Raw genomic sequence first — 24693 nt, forward strand, 5'->3', positions numbered from 1 at the left:
TTTTTCTAAAACCAGCTTGAACATCTGGAAGGTCAGGGTTCACATATTGCTGGAGCCTGGCTTGGACAATTTTAAGCATTACTTTACTAGCGTGTGAGATGAGTACAATTGTGTGGTAGTTTGAGCATTCTTTGGCATTGCCTTTCTTTGGGATTGGAATGAAAACTGACCTTTTCCAGTCCTGTGGCCTCTGCTGAGTTTTCCAAATTTGCTGGCATATTGAGTGCATTACTTTCACAGCATCATCTTTCAGGATTTGGAATAGCTCAACTGGAATTCTATCACCTCCACTAGCTTTGTTTGTAGTGATGCTTTCTAAGGCCCACTTGACTTCACATTCCGGGATGTCTGGCTCTAGGTCAGTGATCACACCATCGTGATTATCTGGGTCATGAAGATCTTTTTTGTACAGTTCTTCTGTGTATTCTTGCCATCTCTTCTTAATATCTTCTGCTTGTGTTAGGTCCATACCATTTCTGTCCTTTATCGAGCCTATCTTTGCATGAAATGTTCCTTTGGTATCTCTAATTTTCTTGAAGAGATCTCTAGTCTTTCCCATTCTATTGTTTTCCTCTATTTCTTTGCATTGGTCGCTGAAGAAGGCTTTCTTATCTCTTCTTGCTATTCTTTGGAACTCTGCATTCAGATGTTTATATCTTTCCTTTTCTCCTTTGCTTTTCGCTTCTCTTCTTTTCAAAGCTATTTGTAAGGCCTCCCCAGACAGCCATTTTGCTTTTTTGCATTTCTTTTCCATGGGGATGGTCTTGATCCCTGTCTCCTGTACAATGTCACGAACATTCATAGCTCATCAGGCACTCTATCAGATCTAGGCCCTTAAATCTATTTCTCACTTCCACTGTATAATCATGAGGGATTTGATTTAGGTCATACCTGAATGGTCTAGTGGTTTTCCCTACTTTCTTCAATTTAAGTCTGAATTTGGCAATAAGGAGTTCATGATCTGAGCCACAGTCAGCTACCAGTCTTGTTTTTGCTGACTGTATAGAGCTTCTCCATCTTTGGCTGCAAAGAATATAATCAATCTGATTTTGGTGTTGACCATCTGGTGATGTCCATGTATAGAGTCTTCTCTAGTGTTGTTGGAAGAGGGTGTTTGTTATGACCAGTGCATTTTCTTGGCAAAACTCTATTAGTCTTTGCCCTGCTTCATTCTGTATTCCAAGGCCAAATTTGCCTGTTACTTCAGGTGTTTCTTGACTTCCTACTTTTGCGTTCCAGTCCCCTATAATGAAAAGGACATCTTTTTTGGATGTTAGTTCTAAAAGGTCTTGTAGGTCTTCATAGAACCATTCAACTTCAGCTTCTTCAGCATTACTGGTTGGGGCATAGACTTGGATTACTGTGATATTGAATGGTTTGCCTTGGAAACGAACAGAGATCATTCAGTCGTTTTTGAGATTGCATCCAAGTACTGCATTTTGGACTCTTTTGTTACTTGCTATAGGTCTGTGGAGATTTTTTTTTTCCTTTTTTTTCTTTTGAATGAGTTTTGGCAATTTTTTTTGCTTTTATGAATTTGTTTCAGCTCAGTTTTCTAATTTATGGTGTATGATTGTTCATAGTATTCTATTTTAATTCTTCTTATCTCTGTAATGAATCACATTGTATTTTTGAATTTAGTTATTTATGTCTTCACTCCTTGGGTCTGTAGAGGTGACGATTATCAATTTTGCTGGCCTTTACATAGGACAAGCTTTTGCTTTCTTAGATTCTATTATGTTTTTTATTCTCTATTTCATTTATATTTATTTTAAGCATAATTACTTCAAGCATAATTACTTCTGTCACTCCTAGTTCCTTTAAGTTTAATGTTACATTATTGAATATCTTTTTTAATATCAGTATTTATGTTATAAATTTCCCTCTGATCACTACTTTCACTGAATCCTAAAAGTTGTTATGTTGTATTTTCATTTTTATTTATGTACCATAATACTATACCTCAGGGTTGGTTGGTTGGTTGTTTTTTAACTTGTGTGAACAGAGGTAACTCAGTCACTCTATATGTCAACCTACTCATCTCTGAAATTGACATCAGGCTTCCCAGATGGCTCAGTAGTAAAGAATCAGCTGCCAGTGCAGGAGATGCGGGTTCAGTCCCTGGGTCAAGAAGATCCCCTGGAGGAGGAAATGGCAACCCACTCCAGTATTCTTGCCTGGGAAATTCCATGGACAGTGGAGCCTGGTTGGCTACAGTCCATGGCATTGCAAAGAGTTGGATGGGACTCAGTGACTGGCATGCACTCAAAAGGGATGATAGCATCCCTTTATTTACTTAATAAAATTAGCCTAAGACTTTTAAACAGATGTTCAAAAGTACTTTTTAAACTGTAAATGTTTCTCAGAGTTGTCACATTTGTATAGCATCCCTCTACAGAAAAAATCTGGAAACTAAGTAAAAATAATCCGTTAATTCTTACAGATTATGTGAGTATAAACCCTGGGATGTGTTACCATATGAATGACTGGTTTAATTTTTTACTTTTTTTGAATCTATATGATTTTCATAATAAATTATTTTGCCCAGGATTATAAATAATTCCCTTTAAATTTAATTTCTCTTTATTTTTCTTAATTATTATCAATATTTAAAGTATATTGATAACTTTTAGCTATTCAGAGCAAGCAAACCTTAAAGAAACTGATAATTAAATTTAAATGGTCAGAATTGTTAAAAAAAAAAAATGGAGAAATTTAACTAGAGTGTGAGCAAAAGATCAAATCTTATTCAGTTAGTGTAGTGTCCCAAATCCCCACTATAGCATACCTGTTAAGGAGATAGTTTCTCAAGAAGTGTCCGATACATGAAGTTGATAATGGTTCTTCCTAATTTACAAAACTCTTTTACATTTTTTCTTTTTTAAATTGAGGTATAATTAGCATATAATATTATATTAATTTCAGGTGTACAGCATAATGATTTGGTATTTGTATGTATAACAGAATGATTACCACAATAAGTCTAGTTAACATTCATTACCATACATAGTTATAAAAATTTGTTTTCTTGTGATGAAAAAGATCTACTCTTAGTAAGTTTCAGATATGCAGTATGGTATTAACTATAGTCACCAAGCTGTACATTACATCTCCTTGACTTATTTATTTTATAACTTTTGACCCACTTCACCTATCCCCTCCCAAACCCTTGTTTCTGGCAACCATCAGTCAGTTTTCTATATCTGTGAGCTTGTTTTTTTGAGTGGTCTTTTTTTTATTCCACATGTAAGTAAGATCATATAATATTTGTCTTCGTCTGACTTACTTAACTTAGCATAGTGTCCTCAAGATTCATCCAAGTTAAGATTTCCCTTTATGAATGAATAATAATATACCACATTTTCTTTATCCATTCATTCATTGATGGGCACTTAGGTTGTTTTCAGGTCTTGGCTATTGTAAATAATGCTACAGTGGACATGGGGGTATATATATCTTTATGAGTTAGTGTTTTTTATTTCTTTGGATAAATACCCACTAGTGGAATTGCTGGATCATATTGTTGTTCTATTTTTATTTTTTTGAGGAACCTCCATACTGTTATTCATAGTGGCTGTACCAATTTACATTCCCACAGTGCATAAGGGTTGACTTTTTTCCACATGCTCACCAACACTTGTTTATTCTTGTATTTTTGATAATATCCATATTAACAGGTGTGAGATGATACCTTGTGGGTTTTATTTGCATTTTGCTAATAATAATGTTAAACATCTTTTTATGTACGTGTATGCCAACTGTATGCCTTTGGGAAAATGTCTATTCAGATCCTCTGCCCCCTTTTTAATCATATTGCTTATTTTTGTTTACTGAGGTAAACAAATTATTTATATATTTGGATATTAACCCCATATCAGATATATGATTTGCAGTCACTTTCTCCCATTCAGTAGGTTGCCTTTCCTTTGTGTTGATGGTTTCCTTTGCCATGCAGAAGCTTTCTAGTTTTACACAGTCCCCTTTGTGTTATTATATTTCAGGCTTAATTAATGAATTTGGATCTATATGTGTTAACATGGTTACTAATGTATTCCCAGATATGTTTCATGTTAGTTTTGGAAATTATTATGTGTGTAAATTCAAAAGTACTCATTTTGTGAATATATAGCTAATTTGTGTATGCAATTTGATTGTGTTAGGTATTTTGAAGATTACAGAGTTTAACATCTTATCCTTTGTATCTGGTAACATAAGTAAATGAGACATACACTGAAAATCTAGCAATAAACAGTGATAGTACTACTGAGATCATAAGACATTATAAGTAGCTTCTGACTTACACCATCCTTTACAAAGTCCTTATATGTTTGCTACCAAGCACAGACCTGATCACTGACTGAAATACCCTGTTTTTTTCCAGTCTTATAGCTCTTGCACCAGCATGGGGTCATTGAAGGCAAACAGGAAAGAGGCAAAGGAAATAGCTCTTCCCACTCCCCTATGCCTTCATATACCCCTACCTGTCACTCTTTATCCACACAATGAAATGCTTAGTGTAGATTCAGTGAAGAAACAAAATCACCACACATACACATTTATACAATGACCTTTTCAACTCACAACCTAAATGTGGTATTCTGAAATTTTTCTTCATTAAAATATATATCCATTCTCATCAGGAATAAGGGTAAAATGATTCACTAAAATAAGAATGATTACTATAATTCTGATAAATAATTATATATGTGTGTGTATAATTTTGCTAGGTAATTAAGCTGTATCTTAGATATGTGCATATGTGCATGCTCAGTCATTTCAGTCGTGTCTGACTCTTGGTGACCCTATGGACTGTAGCCCACCAGGCTCCTCTGTCCATGGGATTCTCCAGGCAAGAATACTGGAGTGGGTTGCCGTGCCCTCCAGGGGATCTTCCCAACCCAGGAATCAAACCTGGGTCTCTTGCTTTGCAGGTGGATTCTTTACCACTGAGCCACCAGGAAGCCCATCTTAGTTATGTATTGGGCCTAAAGCATAATGTGTTTTGTATGGTAATATTAGTAATATTCAAGCTAAAAATTGAAGAATTATAGTATATGATTTTCCATTTTTAGAAAAACCTGAACTCTAGATACATTTTGTCTCTTTCCTAATTGTTGCCCTTGAAATCTTACTATTCATAACCGGTGACTGCCAATATCTCCTGTACTGATCTCATACCCATTTGTATTAATTTTGAAACATATAATTGAGATAGTTACAGTCCCAAGTTACTAAATTAAAAAACTATACATTATTTTTTTCAGAAGAACTTTTTCATGTGAGCATTAAACCTTGCCAGTTCTTAACACTCAAATGAGAACACAAGCACAGAAAATATATCAGACTATCAGACTTATTCTTATCAGACAGTGTGAATTAGAGGATTTTTTTTCCTATGGAGTAGATGAAATTATTTAATTTTTCAGAATTGGAATGGCCTATAACTTGTTCTTTGCATATTTTAGAACAAATCAGTCAGGAATTCTCACTATATTGGGTTCTAATATCTACTTATTGCTGATCTGATTATGTACTTTTATTAGTTTAGATAAGAGGAATTCATTTCTAGAAGATAAAAGGATTAAATCCATTGCCCAATCTCCAGTTTAGTCCTATTAGAGTTTTCCTCTTGGCTTTTATTGAGTCCTTTCCTTTTCACATGTGATTATATGTTCTATCCTTTTTGTTATCAAGCGGTATTATAAGGAAGTTAAGTGTGTTCATCAACTAAATTTTGAGAATTAAAAAGAAACTCTTTTGTAATATTGCAGTATTTTAAATTCCTGGTAAGAAGTTCAACTTCTTTATCTTCTCTCAAAATTCAGTCTAGTATTTTACCTTGTAATAAATGTTCAGTCTCTGTCTAGGGTTAAGAAACCAAGAAAGTAGTCTGGGGATATGGAATAAAGTCCAAAAGCAGAAGTGATATATTAACCACACTGAAACCTCGCTGTTGAAACACCCTTCTGTCTCAGCAAGGTCTTTTATATTAGGAAAATAATAAACGCCAAGGCACGAGCAGCATACAAGGAAGCAATTCAGCAACCTTATTAAACTTAGGAATGAAGTTCTGAAAAAACAATTTGCTTCAGGTTGTCTGAGCTAGCAGAACTGACAAAGTGAGAAGTGCTAAAATCTGGCTTTTTTACTGATTCTACTCTATGTCTTCAGATTCCAGTGTATATTATTAAATTAAAATGTTATTTTACCAAATTCCTCAGTGCAGTATCTGGTACATAATAGGTTTGCTGAGTGAATGAATATCACAGTGTGTAAGAGATAAATTATATTCTGCCTTAGAAACTAAATATGTTAAGTAAGTTGTACATAAATGATAAATGGACTTGATGACAGAGAACAATCAAGAGTTGAAGTGGTCTTTCAATTTAGTTCCCTCTTTGTTTTTCATATGTTATTTATATCTGAAAGGAATATCATATAAATGGTCCTTTTGAAAGAGTGTTACATCCAAGAAATAGACTATATTTTGTATTTGTTCAGGGTACTTTTAGCAAAAGTTAACAAAATTTATTTTAAGCTTACCTTCCACAAGTAGTGAGGAGTGGTTCAATCTCTAAATGTTCTTATTCTCATGAATTTGACTTAACTTGAATTTATCACTGAAAATAAAAGGAATGTTTGTTTGTTTAAGAACATTTAGGAAAGACAGAAAAAGTATAAAGAAGATAATTAAAAATCTCATTAATTCCAGCAACAGAGAAAACAATATTTTTAATACTTTGGAGTAAAAGTTTATTTTGAAGGCAAATTTTAGTTCATTCCTCACTTTAATAACATTTATCTTTTGGACATTCAGTTTATGTTTTCTAGGTGGCTGTTTGATTTTTACAGTTAATTAAGCTATTTCTTATTAATCTGCTTCTTTGTACTGAATTACCTGATTTCATTAGTTTATAAGTAATATAAATAATAGTTTATTTATGTTTAATATAAGTAATAGTTTATTTGTGTTTATCTCATTGTTTCTTTAGCAGGTCGAGAAAACCCCAGTCATACCTTCGTAGTGAGAGCCAAAAAAACTATAAGTGATAAATGGGAAAGTCAGCTGTGGAGAGACAAGAAGTTCAGCTTGATAGATCACCTGCGTTACAGCCGGGTTCATCCTGAAAGTATTCCACGAAAATTTAGTTCCGAGCACAGACATTTTCTTGGTCAGCAGTTTAATTCTCAGCCTGCAAAATACGTACCACCAGAAGGAAGGGTCCCAAAACTTGATCATTTTAAGAGCGCCCGAAGCCTTGGACATTTTGAATTAACCATCTTAGGTAAGTCACCTGTTCTTTTCTTTGAATGTTACTGTCTCCTTGTGCTTTGCTGCTCAGTCATGTCCTGCGAGCCCATGGACTATAGCCTGCTAGGGTCCTCTGTCCATGGAGAGTCTCCAGGCAAGAATACTGGAGTGGGTTACCGTGCCTTTCTCCAGGGGATCTTCCCAACCCAGGGATCCAACCCAGGTCTCCCGCATTGCAAGTAGACTCTTTACCATTTGAGCCACCAGGAAAGCCCTTGTGAATGTTATTTACGTGACATAATTTAAATACAGATGATATTATTTTGCTTAAAAAAAAAAACAAAAAAAAACAAAAAAAACTAAACATTTCACCTCCACCCATCCAAAAAAAAAAGTTAAACCCAAAGAGCTCCTGTTTGGCTCAAACCAAAGGAATGGGAACACATCCTAGAATACATGAAGCTTTAATTGTGTGCTTTTAAATATTGGCAAATCCTTGGAAAGTATTTGAGGAGAGAAGAGTGGGAACCAAGGGAACTTTTCTATTCCCTGACCGACTGTCTCTAAAACCGATTCTCTTCTCCTTTAGCCACCACTTTCTTGCTCATATTCTCTGCCTTTCTTTCTCAGTGCATCTGAACCACTAAAGGGTAAAATGTCGGTTAAAGAGAAAGGGATAATTAAGAGAAGATCCTATGAACTTCTGTCTGTTTAGCCTGTGAAGAAAATAAAATTCTCAGGTAACTTAGGTTGAAAAGAAAGAAGCTACTGAAAAAAACGATCTTGTCTTTTCTCTTTTTTTGGCCATGCTGCACAGCATGCAGGAACTTCGTTCCCTACCAGGGATCGAAACCGAGCCCCCTACAGTGGAAGCTCGAAGTCTTAACCACTGGACCAACCAGGAAGTCCCAAAACTATATTGTCTGATAAGTGACAATAAACTTATTTTCTCAGGTTGTTCTAAACTGACATGTAGCTATGGAACTTATAAAAATTTAAAGTCAACACATTTTTAAACTTCATTTTTAAATTTTGTTTCTCATGAATGAAAAATGTACACAAAGTTAATTATGAAATAAAATCTTAGCCAAAGTGAGATACTCTCTAGATCAAGGGAAATTTTTTATTTGTACTTGAAAGGAAGATATAATTACCTTAAGTGAAAGAATGATGCAATGCCATTAGCAAATTAATTTAATGCCTGAAAGAAAATGTATTTCATAGATTTTTATATCTCTAGTACTGGAATGAATTACCTTGACCTTTATCAAGATTCCTTTTTCCCCCTTACTCTCTCCCACTCTTCTTCCCTACCTCCTCACATATAAATATTACATCCATGTGATTGTGTATATGTATATAATTTATGAAAAGTATGAATTCCCACTGACTGTTAGACAGTCTCAGATCTAAGTTTCAAATGCTTCTTTTTACTAGACTGCATTGCTTGGTCTCTTTGGGTAGTTTATCTATCTTAGTTTTATATCGAGGAAACAAATTACAGCAGAGATTTCCCATACATCACAAGAAGTAACCATGAAAATCATGAGTTCATTTGGAGTCATAGAAATTGAATATTTTTCTTCTTTTCAACATGTTACTGATCCTCTAAACATTTCAGCTATCTTATGTGTCACCGAAAAGCAAGAATCAGATGTAAAGGAGGCTAATTTGTTGTTATGCCTAACCAGCTGTAATTCATGTTAGAATTGGACTGTTTTATATCCTACCATTTTTCAAGGGCGTAAGTGGATTTACAGGGATAAAAACATTGAAAAATAAGCTACCTGTGGATTAAATAAAACAGAACATTTAAAATAAAACAAATAAAATTTTTTAAAAAGAAAACTAAATAAATAAAACAGAAAAAGTAAGTATTACTAGGTGCCTGTAAATAACAAATTACCAGCATCCAGTAGTAATTTTCTGTGAGTTTTCTTGCAGGAAGGGAGAAAAGGGATCGTTCCTGATGAGGTACTTAATTTTAAAGATAAAAGAATCCTGAATATCTTCTAGTCTTACCTACTAGATAGGTAAAAGTCAGGCCATAATGAGAAATCATGTCTTAATCCCTTACCCTTATAATGTCCCTCCCCCTTCTCTCTTCCCCCTTCCCATAACAACTAGTTTGTTCTCTATATCTGTGTCTGCCTCTTTTTTGTTATACTCACTAGTTTGTTTTATTTTTGAGATTCCACATATAAGCAATATCATATAGTGTTTGTCTTTCTCTGTCTGACTTATTTCATTTAATATAATGCTCTGCAAGTCCATCCATGTTGTTACAAATGGCAAATTTTTATTCTTTTTTATGAGTGAGTAGTATTCTATTGTGCATGTGCACCACATCTCCTTTATCCATTCATCTGTTGATGGTCACTTATGTTGCGTCCATATCTTGGCAGTTATCATTAATGCTGCTATGAACATAGGGTGTGTGTATCTTTTCAAATTAGTGGGGTTTTTATATATATATATAGCCAGGAGTCATATGGTAGTTCCATTTTTACTTTTTAATGATGGCTGATCTGACAGGTGTGAGGTGATACTTCATTGCTGTGCTGTTTTAGTGTGAAAGCAGTCATAGACAATGTGTAAATGAATGTGCCTGACTATGTTTAACTAAAACTTTATTTATAGACAGTTAAATTTGAATTGCATGTAATTTTCATGTATCACGAAATATTCTTTTTTTTCCAACCATTTAAAATGAAAAAAAAGTTTCCTAGGCCATGGATTCTTTGAAACCAGGTAGAAGCTACATTTGATCCCTGCCCCCAGCTCATAGTTTGCTGACCCCTATTCTAGATCCCTGTTTTCAGATATAACTGGCTAAACCAATGAAGGCAGATAAGTCTGAATGATTTTTAAAGTTCTTCTGACATTAAGAGTGTACAACCTACACTGATACTACCTTCTAGTAGTTTATTATCCTTCAGCTTTATCTTGCTGATCTCTGGAGGGCCCAGTAATTTTGAAGTGTCTTATTCTGGGAGCCAGAAAGGTTATTCAGACCATAATCCCATTACTTGGTCGTTAGCTCTGACTGCTCTAGGGTGAATCATTATTGAAAATACTGCACAGAATTATTAATCTTCCTTCCCACAATTCAAATGGCTCCCAACAACCAGTTGGGTACTGTGGCAATATCAGAAACCTATCCCAAAAGTACCAATTCTTGTGTTAATAATTCTTGTTATGCCATCTCACTTAACTCAAATAAGTAGATAGTATGTGCTAAAATCTCAGCCCATTGCATATTACATAATAACATACTTCAAAGAGAAGATATTTGAATGAAGTAAGATGAAATTTTCAATGCATTTGGCCCAAGTATAAGCTTTTTAATCTGTTGGTCAATTTTAAGAATTGTTTCTCACTTAAAATATTAAGAAGATACTTCTCAAAAGCTTGATCGGACTTAAAGATGGCATTAGTACATCATTGATTCTGCAAACACTAATTTATTAATAGTTGTTCATGAAATGCTATGAGTCAATTAAAGCTTCAGTTTGCATTTGACTTAGACAGTAAGGAAAATAATTACTCAGCCAACCTTTAGTAAACCTCTGAAAGCCATCTGTTTATCTCTTGGATATCAAGAGATACAAACTCCAGTAACAATAGGTGTAATTTAAGGAGAATGTTCGGAGAAGGCAATGGCACCCCACTCCAGTACTCTTGCCTGGAAAATCCCGTGGACGGAGGAGCCTGGTGGGCTGTAGTCCATGGGGTCGCTAAGAATCAGACACGACTGAGTGACTTCACTTTCATTTTTCACTTTCATGCATTGGAGAAGGAAATGGCAACCCACTCCAGTGTTCTTGCCTGGAGAATCCCAGGGACAGGGGAGCCTGGTGGGCTGCCGTCTATGGGGTCGCACAGAGTCGGACACGACTGAAGTGACTTAGCAGCAGCAGCAAGGAGAATGTTAAGATAGTGTTTTGTAGACTTTTTAATCAGGATTTTTTTTGTCAAAAAATTTTGTATCATTCTTTTCCTTTTCTGGAAAATGCATTTAAATCATCACAAATTGTAAGTAATTGCATTAACATCAAAGTAATGTAATATGCTGTAGTTACATGGAAATCATAAGGCTTTACTTCTCTTGATTTTTTTCTCTTATTAAAGCAACTAAGCAGAGCAACATAATTCCTGCCCTCCTTGGCACTAGCCTGCAGGCTCAGGACCAATTATTTGTAGCCCTGAGGAATGCCTCCTTCCATGTTGAAGGCTACTTGAACCATTAAAATCTGAGTAGAACTGGATTCCCTTCCTCTTGGTTTCTTCACTGGCTGTATCCTTAGGATATCCTATTCCACTGACATGCTTCTCATTCTTGTATCCCAAATGGAGCAGCACACTGGATTGTATAGGTTACTGTTGCTACCCCTTAATTCTGTCCCTTATTCCATTGCATAATAAAAGTAATTTAATCCTTAAACCTTAAGTACCTACTATCAGATTTCATCAGTGTAAGACACACTTTTTTCCCCGTATGTTAATATCTTTTAAAATGTATATGCATCTTAAAATTGATGCCATGCCTTTGTTTAATTGGTAGTATTTTTTTCCTTAGTGGTGTAAAAAATAATGATCATCTTAAAAAACAATGATATTTTAGATTTCATAAAATATAGCATATACCAAGTACTATGCTAGGTGGTGGGATCCTACCCAACACATACACACACAAACACATAGACTTTCATTGGAAAAGGAATACAGTGATAACGAAGAATTTGAGAGGAAGATATATAAATTGCGTACAATACACTTTACAAAAGAGGAATATGAGCTTATTTTGTTGATTTTCTATTTCCCTCTAATTTTTAATATAATCCACATATATTACCACACTTACCTAGGTAGTATGTTGCAAGTTACCTAAGTAACACATAAATTGTCACCATTGAAGTGCATTATACCTGTACATTGTGGGGAGGATATTTGTGTTCATCTCTTTTGCTATTGTGAATATGGATGAATTCGTATTTGAATACAGTGCACAAATGTCCTAAAGTCTAAGTAGTTGAAAATTGTACATTGAAATGCGCACGTATACTTTCTTTTACTCAATTTCACAAATATTTACTGAGCACCTAAGGCATGCTCAGTGCTGCTCTTGGGACTGAGGTTACATGAGTTAATGCAAACGATAACAGAGCCCTGTGGTGAAATGAGGTATAATGATCAATGCTAAAAGAAAGGGGTTGGAGAGTGCTGTCATTGGAAATGGCTAAATTTTAAATGGAGTGGTCAGGGAGGTCTCCCTAAGAAAATAACATTTCACCAGACACCTAACAGAGGTGAAGGACCAAGCTGTGTGTTTATCTGGGGAAAGAGCATTCTATGTACAGGAACATCAAGTACAGCGGCCTTGGGCATATTTGCTTATACATTTGCACTCTGAACTCTAGTTTAGCCAAACAACTCATGACAAATTTTACCAGTAATGTTGAAGCTAAACTCACAGTATTCTATAATTTAGAAAGCAACTCATAATAGTGTCAATGACACAATGATAATAAAGCTATCTTCCTAAAAATCAAGGTTTCCAACTTGATATTTTCTCAATTCTAAAGCACTCTTTCTCTTTTTTTACATTTGCAAGTTGGAATGCATCTTATGGTCAATGGGTACATTTAATGCAGTGTTTTCTTTTTATTAAAAACCCATTATTAAATTGATGGTATGCCTTAGATTTGGTATTAGAATCAAGGAAATAGAATACCAGTATGCACACTGACATGAGTTTTGCAGCATTGCTGAGTTATGAGGGAGTTACAATACTGAATTGGAATCCACAGTAAATTCTAGATGGTATGACTATTTTAGTTTATGAATACCAGATTTTAGTAATCCTTAAAAAGCTTTAAGTAGCCCTTAGTTGTTTGTTAAGTTAAAGCTATGGAACTTAATGTTGTTTACCCATAAAAAACAAAGAATGGACTTGAGTTTCTGGATCAGTTTACAGCTTAACTGGAAGGACTTGTTTACATATCATTGGCTCATGCTCTATACTTAAGAATTGCTATGGGATGAATAGTGTAGATACTGAAGTCATAGAATCTATAGGACTTGCTGACTAAATATCAGGGAAGAATGAAAGGGAAGAGTTAAGGATAACTTCTAAGTTTCTGGTTTGAGTGGGTAGAATTCAGAGTTTTCAAGCTGTGCTCTGCATATTTTTCCTTCATCCAGTCAAGATGGTTTCCTTACTCTGGCCTGTACTTTTGGCTTCTTCCTGCCCTACCTGAAATACCCTTCTCTCTATTTAAGCGCTACTCATGCTTGAATACCCAGCTAAAACCCTTGCCTGTCAGAAGTTTTTTTTTAATCCACCCTAGCTGACACTGACCCTCATAAAGAGACAACAGACATAGGTCAGGATGCATGGTGGTGGTTCCCCCAAGCTGCAACCTTTTCTCGCCCTAATGGTGAGTGACTGAAATTTTTCTTGTATGTTTGAGGACAAATGGAACCTTGGTACTTCCATCCCTGGCCTTGCTTGAGTCTTATATCCATAAGTCCAAAATGGCAGTAAGAGAACCAGTACTTATCTCTGAATTCTCCTGTCCTGTAATGGCATCTATCATAAATGATGATGAAAATTCTCTACATGTCTTCATTTTTGTGACTAGGCTGTTCTCTAGATATTAATATTTAAGCCATCCATCAATATTTAAAAGATTTGGGACTGTTATTTCCAACAATGATGCTAGATTGCTCTAAAGTGTCTCCTCTTTCAATCAGTACAATGTATTTATAAGCATTTGCACAGCAAAGGGCTTAGTCCCTTAGTTTTGAAAGTTATTTTTTTATAGTTTTGAAGCTATCTGGCACATGTGAGGATCAGACCATCAGATCTGGCCTCATTAGCACCATGTTACTAACTACACTTTTAATAATGTGTGATTTTTCTGTAACAGGTCTGAACCATGAGATAGCAATCGATGTGGCTTTCCTCCCCATGTATTCTCTACAAGATGCCCAAACATCTCAAGTAGACACATTATTAACCTGCATGAATTACAGCTGTGTGTATCCACAGGCATCAACTAGCAGTGAAAAAACTACAGGTTCAAGAGTGCTTGCAGGTAAGACAATCTCAGGATCTTTGCAGTCAGAAAATAAAATTAATTAATAATGCAAATGGTCCCAACCTTAAGATGTTACTATATAAACAGTTCTAGCTTTAACATTTGACACAGTTTGAAGAGTTATTTGGTAAAGGTACCCAAAGATAAATGAGAATATATTTAAAAATAAAATTGGATAGATTAATGGTTTCTATTCCAGGCAGGCATTAAGAATGTTCTTTTATAATACATTTCTAAATGTAAGTATTCGCTAAACTGAAGTGGTATGCATACAGAACAGTGCAGCTTCTACTCCTCTCTCCTTTTAATTCAGGCAAGACAATTTGTCCTTTCACCTTATAATTGCCTGAAATCTCAGTGCCTCCATACTGTGTGCTTAGTCACTCAGTCATTACCAATTCTTTGTGGCCCCATGGACTTTGGCTGCTAGGTTCCTCTGTCCATGGGTATTTTCCAGGCAAGAATACTAGAGTGAGTTGCCATGCCCTCCTCCAGGGGATCTTCCCAACCCAGGGATAGAACCCAGGTTTCCCGCATTGCAGGCGGATTCTTTACCATCTGAGCCACCAGGGAAGCCCAGGAATACTGGAGTGGGTAGCCTATCCCTTCTCCAGGGGATCTTCCTGACCTAGGAATCAAACTGGGGTCCCCTGGATTGCAGGTGGATTCTTTACCAGCTGAGCTACCAGGGAAGCCCCATACTATAGTACAGTACAATTGTTTTCTCTTATAAATAGTTATTCAAGTGCTATGCAATAAATTCCTTGGGGACTCCTAAGCATGTGTGTAATCCCAATAGTGAAACCCTTCAACCAACGAATTGTTTAGGCTGCTATTTAACATCCTGAACTTTAAATCATTTATATATATATGAGTAAAATTACATTCCAATTATAATTATCCTATTCACTTTCTTCTGTCATTTCTATTTCCTAAGCATGTGGTAAAGTTTCTAGCAATTTTAATTGAGATTATATGAATATTCCCTTTAAAAAAGCACTAAAGAAAGGCCTTATTATCTTGGGATTTTGTGGTGGGTCTTTCTAAGCTGATGAAACTCTTGAGTGTATGTTGTTTTTAAACAAGTCTTAGGAGTTGTGCCTGATGATGAAGTAACTTTTGGCAGTAATGGTTACTGCAAACTGAACTTCCCTGGTGGCTCAGATGGTAAAGAAACTGCCTGCAATATGGGAGACCCAGGTTCAATCCCTGGATTAGGAAGATCCCCTGGAGAAGGCCTGGCAACCCACTCTAGTATTCTTACCCAGAGAACTCCATGGACAGAGGAGCCTGGTGGGCTATAGTCCATGGGGTCACAAAGAGTCAGACACAACTGAGCAACTAACACTTCACTTCAAACTGAACTTAAGTATCCAGTTTTGTAAGAGATAAGGTTCTTTATTTTTCCCACAGTCCATTTTAAAGATGATATATTAACTTGCAGTATTACTTCATACGGGGCTTCCCAGGTGGCTCAGTGGTAAAGAATCTACTTGCCAATTCAGGAAACACAGGAGATGTGGGTTTAATTCCTGTGTCAGGAATATTCCCTGGGGGAGAAAATGGCACCCCACTCCAGTATTCTTGCCTGGGAAATCCCATGGACAGAGGAGGCTGGCAAGCTGCAGTCCATGGGATTGCAAAAAGTCAGGCGCAGCTGAGCATGCATACACATTACTTCTTACGTTTCAGCTCCTTAGACTGTCAGTAACTCTGGATTTGGTAATTAGGACCCTAATCTGTACTTTAAATCTTTGTGGAACTCTTGCTCTTGCTTCACTGCAGTATCCACTTCTGTCATGTTTCTTCTGCTGTTTGTGTATGTTATTAATGATATAAAAAAATGAAGACAAAATTCACAGTTACCCACTACTTGCTAGAGCCAGCGTTCTTCCAGCAGTCACTTAACATGATCATGTGAAAATACCTGGTACCATTCTGCCAGAGCAGTTAATATTTGGGACATGAAGGGCAAGAATCACTAGAAGAGAGAAGTGATATAATCAAAAGCAAGGTAATTCATTTCAAACATGGAATACCATATTTTTCATGGCATAATGATAGTGTCCATTTAGCTCTCTGCAGAGCATTGTGCCTGGACATTTTACATAAGTTACAACTAATCCTAACAAGAAGAGCCTTGCAAGGTAAACATTATTATCCCCTGTTGATAGATGATTAAACTGAAGATCAGAGAGATTCATCAACATAGATAACAGCTAGGATTTGAGCACAGATCAATTTGGTTCGAAACATTTCCATTCCCTCCATAATTACAAACGGAAAGATACACAAAAGAGACACAGATATAAAGAACAGACTTTTGGACTCTGTGGGAGAAGGCGGGGGTGGGATGATTTGAGAGAATAGCATTGCTATGCTATGCTAAGTCACTTCAATCGTGTCCGACTCTGTGTGACCCCAGAGATGGCAGCACACCAGGCTCCCCCGTCCCTGGGATTCTCCAGGCAAGAACACTGGAGTGGGTTGCCATTTCCTTCTCCAATGCATGAAAGTGAAAAGAGAAAGTGAAGTCGCTCAGTCGTGTCCGACTCCTAGCGACCCCATGGACTGCAGCCCACCAGGCTCCTCCATCCATGGGATTTTCCAGGCAAGTGTACTGGAGTGGGGTGCCATTGCCTTCTCTGGAGAATAGCATTGAAACACGTATATTACCATATGTGAAATACATGACCAGTCCAAGTTCAGTGCATGAAACAGGGCACTCAAAGCTGGTGCACTGGGACAACCCAGAGGGATGGGATGGGGAGGGAGGTGGGACCAGGGTTCGGGAGGGGGTACACATGTTCACCCATGGCTGATTCATGTCAGTGTATGGCAAAAACCACCACAATATTGTAAAGTGATTAAATTAAACTAATTTAAATAAATAAATTAAATTAAATTAAAATAAACTAATTTTAAAAAATATACAGAATAAAGTAATACAGTGGCTTACAGTATAACATTGGTATCATCTTTTCAACATTTTTATGAACTAGTTTTTTATTATAAAAGCTATCCATGTTCATAATTTAAAAAATCAAATAATACCAAAAGGTACAGGGTAAAACTGAAAGTTTCCCTCCCGCCTTTGAAGGTTCATCCCTTTCTACCAGCCCACCCACTCTCTGGAGATAACCTGTATTTGAATCCTTTAAGAAATTATTTTTACATTTGACAGTATATTCTTTCTGTCTCACATACACAAGCACGCATGCACACATACAGTCTGTTTCTCTGTCTCTTAGATACATACATGGAATTATACTATACATGGTTTCATAACCAACTTTTATCTTTTAACACTTGAATAGTTTTCATGTTAGTATCAATATATAGAGAGCTACCTCTTTCGTTTTAGTAGCTATAAATACTCCACTGTGTAGCTATACCGGTATTTACTTAATTAGTCACATATTGATGGGCATTTAGATTGTTTCCAAATGTTTTTTATACTGGCAAACAGTACTGAAATGAGTATCTGTATCTATCTGTGTGAATGTATGTTGCTGGTGTTCAGTTGCTAAGTTGTGTCTGACTCTTTTGTGACCCCATGGACTGTAGCCTGCCAGGCTCCTCTGTCCATGGGATTTCCCAGGCAAGAAGACTGGAGTGGGTTGCCATTTCCTCCTCCAGGGGATCTTCCTGGATTAGGGATTGAACTCGCATCTTCTGTGTTGACAGACAGATTCTTTACCGTTGAGCCACCAGGGAAGCCCCATGTGTATGTATATATAATCTATAATCTTTGTGCACTTATATATCTGTAAGATGAATTCTTCAGTTCAGTTCAGTCGCTCAGTCGTGTCCAACTCTTTGTGGCCCCATGGACTGCAGCATGCCAGGCCTCTCTGTCTTATCACCAAGTCCCGGAGCTTACTCAAACTCATGTCCATTGAGTCGGTGATGCCGTCCAACTGTCTCATCCTCTGTCGGCCCCTTCTCCTCCCGCCTTCAATCTTTCCCAGCGTCAGGGTCTTTTCAAATGAGTCACTTCTTCCCATCAGGTGGCCAAAGGATTGGAATTTCAGCATCAGTCCTTCCAATGAATATTCAGGACTGATTTCCTTTAGGATGGACTGGTTGGATCTCCTTGTAGTCAAAGGGACTCTCAAGAGTCTCCTCCAACACCACAGTTCAAAAGCATCAATTCTTCAGCACTCAGCTTTCTTTATAGTCCAACTCTCACATCCATACATGACTACTGGAAAAACCATAGCTTTCACTAGACAGACCTTTGTTGGCAAAGTAATGTCTCTGCTTTTTAATATACTGTCTAGGTTGATCATAACTTTTCTCCCAAGGAATAAGCATCTTTTAATTTCATGGCTGCAATCACCATCTGCAGTGATTTTGGAGCCCCCAAAATAAAGTCTGTCACTGTTTCCACTGTTTCCCCATCAATTTGCCATGAAGTGATGGGACTGGATGCCATGATCTTAGTTTTCTGAATGTTGAGTTTCAAGCCAACTTTTTCACTTTCCTCTTTCACTTTCATCAAGAGGCTCTTTAGTTCTTCTTCACTTTCTGCCACCAGGGTGGTGTCATCTGCATATCTGAGGTTACTGATTTTTCTCCCGGCAATCTTGATTCTAGCTTGTGCTTCATTCAGCCCAGCATTTCTCATGATGTACTCTACATATAAGTTAAATAAGCAGGGTGACAATATACAGCCTTGATGTACTCCTTTACCTACTTCTTAGATGTCACCAAATTTAAAATTTTGGTGTAAGTGAAAAGTGAAAGTTAGTCACTCAGTCGTGTCTGACTCTTTGTGACCTGCGGACTGTAGCCATGAGGCTTCTCTATGCAAGGGATTTCCTGGGCAAGAATACTAGAGTGGATTGCCATCTCCTTGTCCAGGGGATCTTCCCAACCCAGGGATTGAACCTGGGTCTCCTGCATTGCAGGCAGATTCTTTACTGTCTGAGACATCAGGGAAGCCCAAAATTTTGGTAGGTATTGTCAAAATGTCCTTCAAAAAGGTTATAACGGTTCACACTTCAACCAAAAGAAAGAGTGCCACTTGACTCACTCCTTTAAAAATACTGGATAGTATCAGTCTTGTTAATCTTTGGCAGGTGATGGGCAAAATGTATTGCTATCATTATTTTCATTTGCAGTTCTGAATTATTTCTAAGGTTCAGTATCTTCATATATTTATTGGCCATTTATATTTTTCTGTGAACTTTCTAGAACTTTCTATGCTAGTTTTTTCCATTTTTCTATGAGTTCTTTTTAAAATTAATTTGTAAGTTCTTTCTGCATATTGTAAAAATTTAACCTTCATTGTGTGTTGCAAATACTTTTATCAGTTTGAAATTTATTCAATGGGAATCTTGTTTTGATTTGTTAAGCAATTTTATGTTTATGTACTCAAATATATCAGTCTTTCATTTTTGTGGCTATTGATTTTATGTCAGACTCAAGAAGACATCACTCAGTCCAAGATTTTTTTAAAATTCACTGTTTTTTTTTTTTCTGATACTTTTATATGTTTTTTTACTCACATATAATTTGTATTTTGGTAAAATATGCATAACATAAAATTACCACTTTAACCATTTTAAAGTGTACAATTCAGTGACACTAAGTACATTTACAATGTTGTGCAACCATCAATGTTAACCATTTTCAGAACATTTTCATCATCTGAAAACAGAAACACTATACCTGTTAAACAATAACTCCCCATTCCCCCCTCTCCTTAGCTCCTAATAACCTCTATTTTACTTTCTGTCCCCATGAATTTCCCCATTCTAGATATCTAAGAGAAGTAATGCAGTTTAGTCCTTTTTGGTCTGACTTACTAACTTGGTATAATATCCTCAAGGTCCATCCATGTTATAATATATATCAGAATTTCATTTCTTTTTACATCTGAACAATCTTCTGGTGAATGTATGCACTACATTTTTTTTATTCATTCGTCTGTTGATGGACATTGGGGTTGTTTCTATCTTTTGACCACTGTGAATAGTTCTGCTATGTAAATTGGTGTGCAAGTACCTGTTTAAGTCCCTGCTTTCAGTCGTTTTAAGAATATCCCTAGGGTTGGAATTGTTGAGTCATATGGTAGTTCTCAGAGAAGGCAATGGCACCCCACTCCAGTACTCTTGCCTGGAAAATCCCATGGACCGAGGAGCCTGGTGGGCTGCAGTCCATGGGGTCGTTAAGAGTCAGACACGACTGAGCAACTTCACTTTCACTTTTCACTTTCATGCATTGGAGAAGGAAATGGCAACCCACTCTAGTGTTCTTGCCTGGAGAATCCCAGGGACAGAGGAGCCTGGTGGGCTGCCGTCTATGGGGTTGCACAGAGTCAGACACAACTGAAGCGACTTAGCAGCAGCAGCAGCAGCATGGTAGTTCTATATTTAACTTTTTGAGAAACCAGCAAACCATTTTCCACAGCAGCTGTACCATTTTACATTCCCATAAGCAATTCACAAGGATCCCAATTTCTCCACATTCTCACCAACACATTATTTGGGGGTTTTTTTTTTGGGGGGGGGCTCTGCTTTTGATTGCTTTTATAACATCCATCCTACAGTGATATCTCATTGTGGTTCTGATTTGCATTTCCCTAATTACAAATGATAGTGAGCGTATTTTTATGAGCTCATTGGCCATGTGTATATCTTCTTTGGAGAAATGTTTATTTAAGTCCTTTGCCCATTTTTGAATTGGGTTGTTTGGGCGTTTTTTTTTTTTTTTCCTTTTGTTAATATGGTTTCATTTTTATAGTTTAAAATTTTAATCCATTTGGAATTTATTTTGGTATAGAGAATGAGATGGGGGATCCAGCTTAATGTTTTTCCAACAATTAGCCATAGTTCCCAAATCATGTTGAATAATACTGATACGATATTGAAATTGCTATTATACTTTTAACTATTAAGTACAAGAATATATGTATGTGTATACACACACACATACACATGCCATCCCTTTGAAAGCAGTTTCCATTGATAAACATTTCAGAAGCGTAACATGGTATGAAAAGGTTTTAACACATCTAAGAAAATAATTGTATTATCCTCTAGGTAATCCGGATTTCCGATATTATGTTCAGAGAAAGGAATAACACACTGTATTACACGAGAGGTTAGACTGTGCTGCAGTACAAAGCAGTTCCAAAGTCTCAGTGACTTAACACAGTAAAAGTTTGTTTCTTGCTCAAGTCAAGTCTGATGCAATCAGTTATTAGCTTTCTCCCCAGCAGTGATTCAGGAATGCAGCCCGCTTCCATCCTGCTGCAGCTCCCAACAGGAACAAATGACTTCTAGGGTTGTCTAGGCAGAGGAAGAAAGGGATGAAAGAGACTGGCTTGTAATTGTGTTGGAGCAAAACTGCTACATCATTTCCACTCACATTCTTATTTGCCAGAACTTATTTACATGATCTCAACCTAACTGGTGGCTCAGTTAGATGGTAAAGAATTTGCCTGCAGTGCAGGAGACCCAGGTTTGATCCCTGGCTTTTGAAGATAACCTGAAGAAGGGAACGGCAACCCATTCCAGTATTCTTGCTTGGGAAATTCCGTGGACAGAGGAGCCTGGCAGGCTACAGTCCGTGGGGTTGCAAAGAGTTGGACACAACTGAGTGACTAACGCTAATCTAACTAAAGGGAGGCCAGGCCACTTTGTCTCCCATGTGACCATGAATAGGAAATGGAGAGGTAAACACAGCGTTCCTTTGTCACACACCTTATGCATATATGATGTTCCTAAAAATACACAATTTTTGTAAGTCCAACAATTTCAAATGAGATGTAGAGAAGCTCATTTTATAGGTAAAATCTATAACCCTCTTAAAACAATTCCTTTGTAATATAAATGAGAACATTGTAACTTAATAGCAGGGTATTTTTTAAAGCAGGGCATCTATTAGTTCTTTTTACTTAAACTTATTTACATGATAGCAAAAGTTGCATACAACAATAAGAGTGAAGTTTATAGTATGAATTGCTTGGATTACATAAAGCACTTTTTATAGACAACTGTGTAAAGCACATTTTATCTATTTAAAACTTTTAAGACACTTTGTTTTACTGCCCATCAAAACACATTTATAAATAGAAAAGAATCAGTATGATAACAAGAGAAGCAATATTACATTTAACGAAAACCTCCAAAAATTTGTAATTTAATACCAGTTTTTCTTAAGTAGAAAATGATGGTTGCTGACATTTAATTGTTATGTCAGCTACCAAAGTGCTTTTTCATGCATTTAATCCTCCTATGATGTAGTTACTGCATGAGCAGATTGAAGCACAGAGAGGTTATCATTTACACAAGTAGGCAGAGTCACCTAAACAGAAGACTTACTTATACATTTTGTTGCAGGTACTGTGTAACTCAATATTTATAAATGACATGATAGCAATTAGAATTATTAAGGTTTGGGTTTCTGTTGTTAGCATCAAATCTGAAGATCTTAAAATCTTTCCAAAGCACCTGGATTAAAGTCCATTCCAATCAAAGAAGAAGAAAACTATATAGTACTGGCAATTTTTTTTTTCTTTTTTTTTTTAACTTTGACTGTGCTGGGTCTTCGTTGCTGCATGGGCTTTTCTTTAGTTGTGGAGTGAGGAAGGATGGCTACTCTCTAGTTGCAGTGCACAGGCTTCTGTTCTGGTGGCTTCTCTTGTTTTAAAGCATGAGCTCTGGGGCACAAGGCCTTCAGTAGTTGCAGCACATGGGGTCAGCAGTTATGGCTCCCAGGCTCTAGAGCACAGGCTCAGTAGTTGTTGCGCACAGGCTTAGTAGCTCTGCAGCATGTGGGATCCTCCCGAATCAGGGATCAAAGCCAGGTCTCTTGCATTGGCAAGTGGATTCTTTACCACTGAACCACCAGGGAAGACCTAGCACTTTTATTATATTCATTGTGTGTTAGTGAACTTGCACAATTTTAAATAATTCATCAGGGGCTTCCCTGGTGGCTGAGTGGTAGAGAGTCCACCCGCCAGTGTGGGAGATGTGGGTTTGATCCCTGGTCCAGAATGATTCCACATACCTTGGAGCAGCCAAGCCCATGCAGCACAACTGCTGAGCCCATAGGCCACAGCTACTCAAGCCCACGCGCCTAGATCCTGTGCTCCACAACAAGAGAAGCCACCGCAGTGAGATGCCTGTGCACTGCAACTAGCCCCCACTCTGTGCAACTTTGAAAAAGCCCATGCAGCAACAAACACCTAGCAGAGACAAAAATAAATAAAATTATTAAAGATTAAAAACAATCATCCGATTTTGTGGCAGATGTGGCTTTTGCGTGAAGCTGATGAAATCTAAGCTTGAGGAGTTCTCACTTGCATAAATCCCTTCCGAGGCCCTTCTAGGGGTTTTTTTGGAGGTATTTTTCTTTCTGTTTCATAAAGAGGGCCCCCAAATACTGTACCTTTTCAGGCCCCATAAAATGTAGATGCACTGCTAGCCTTTTAGCATAATTTTTTAGAGAAGTAGCTCTAGCACAAAAGGTTCAGAGCCCATACTTTGATGCCAGACTGTCCAGTTTAGAATGACCCTGTGACTTTGGTTATTTTACTTAACCTCTAAATGTTTTAATCTTCTCATATTTAAAATGAAATATTTGTCATGTGTAGTCACAGAAATCTGTGATACAGTAGCTTAGTAGTGGTCAGGTAGTGTTTTGAAAGAGATTCCTTAAATACCATTTTACCCAAGAAAAGGAAGAAAAGAAAAACAGCACTCTCTCATTTTTTGCAGATTGACTCTGTGTTGTGGCGCCCCTTTGGTGCTTTGTTGTTTAGTCACTCAGTTGTGTCCAATTCTTTGCGACCCCATAGACTGTAGCCTGCCAGGCTTCTCTGTCCATGGGATTCTCCAGGCAAGAATACTGAAGTGGTTTGCCAGGCTGTGCTTCTCCAGGGGTCTTCCCCACGCAGGAATTGAACCCGCATCTCCTACATTGACAGGTGGATTCTTTACTACTGAGCCATCAGGGAAGCCCCTTCAGTACTTTGCCAGTTGTTTATGATCCTGTCTTAGCCCTCACTTCTGCTCTGCAGAGACTGATGGTTAGCCAGAGGTGAACAGTGAGTGTTTTCTGAACATGCTTCCAGCAATGGGCATATAAGTGGCCACCTTGATTCCTTGAAATACACAGGAAGTCTTAAAAGCCAATAATACTCCCCCCACATCTCTTCCCAGCTCCTTCCTCCCCAGGCTTTTTGGTCTGTCTATTGCTTGTCCCAACTTTATCCCCTGCTCTATCTGCTCTGATTGATCAGTGCTTTTGCTTTCAGCAAAAGCCACTGGGAAAGCTACCCTAGTCATGGGGGTGCTCCAAACTGGGTAAAACAAAAGCAGTTTA

The 24693-nt window shown here is 37.1% G+C and overlaps 1 protein-coding gene across 2 annotated transcripts in view; it reads left to right on the top strand.

Moving 5' to 3' along the window:
* The window catches only part of RADX (RPA1 related single stranded DNA binding protein, X-linked), a 96765-nt gene that overhangs the window by 70021 nt on the left and 2051 nt on the right, over window positions 1-24693 (top strand). Inside the window, exons 12-13 of one of the 2 annotated variants that reach the window (XM_061409345.1) lie at window positions 6996-7286; window positions 14185-14352. In XM_061409345.1, coding sequence (XP_061265329.1) covers window positions 6996-7286; window positions 14185-14352 — 459 coding nt within the window. Of the gene's footprint in view, window positions 1-6992; window positions 7287-14184; window positions 14353-24693 lie in introns of both variants that reach the window. The other variant, XM_061409344.1, reaches the window with a different exon arrangement.

The sequence above is a fragment of the Bos javanicus genome, chromosome X (genome assembly GCF_032452875.1).
Source record: "Bos javanicus breed banteng chromosome X, ARS-OSU_banteng_1.0, whole genome shotgun sequence".
NCBI classification, from domain to species: Eukaryota; Metazoa; Chordata; class Mammalia; order Artiodactyla; family Bovidae; genus Bos; species Bos javanicus.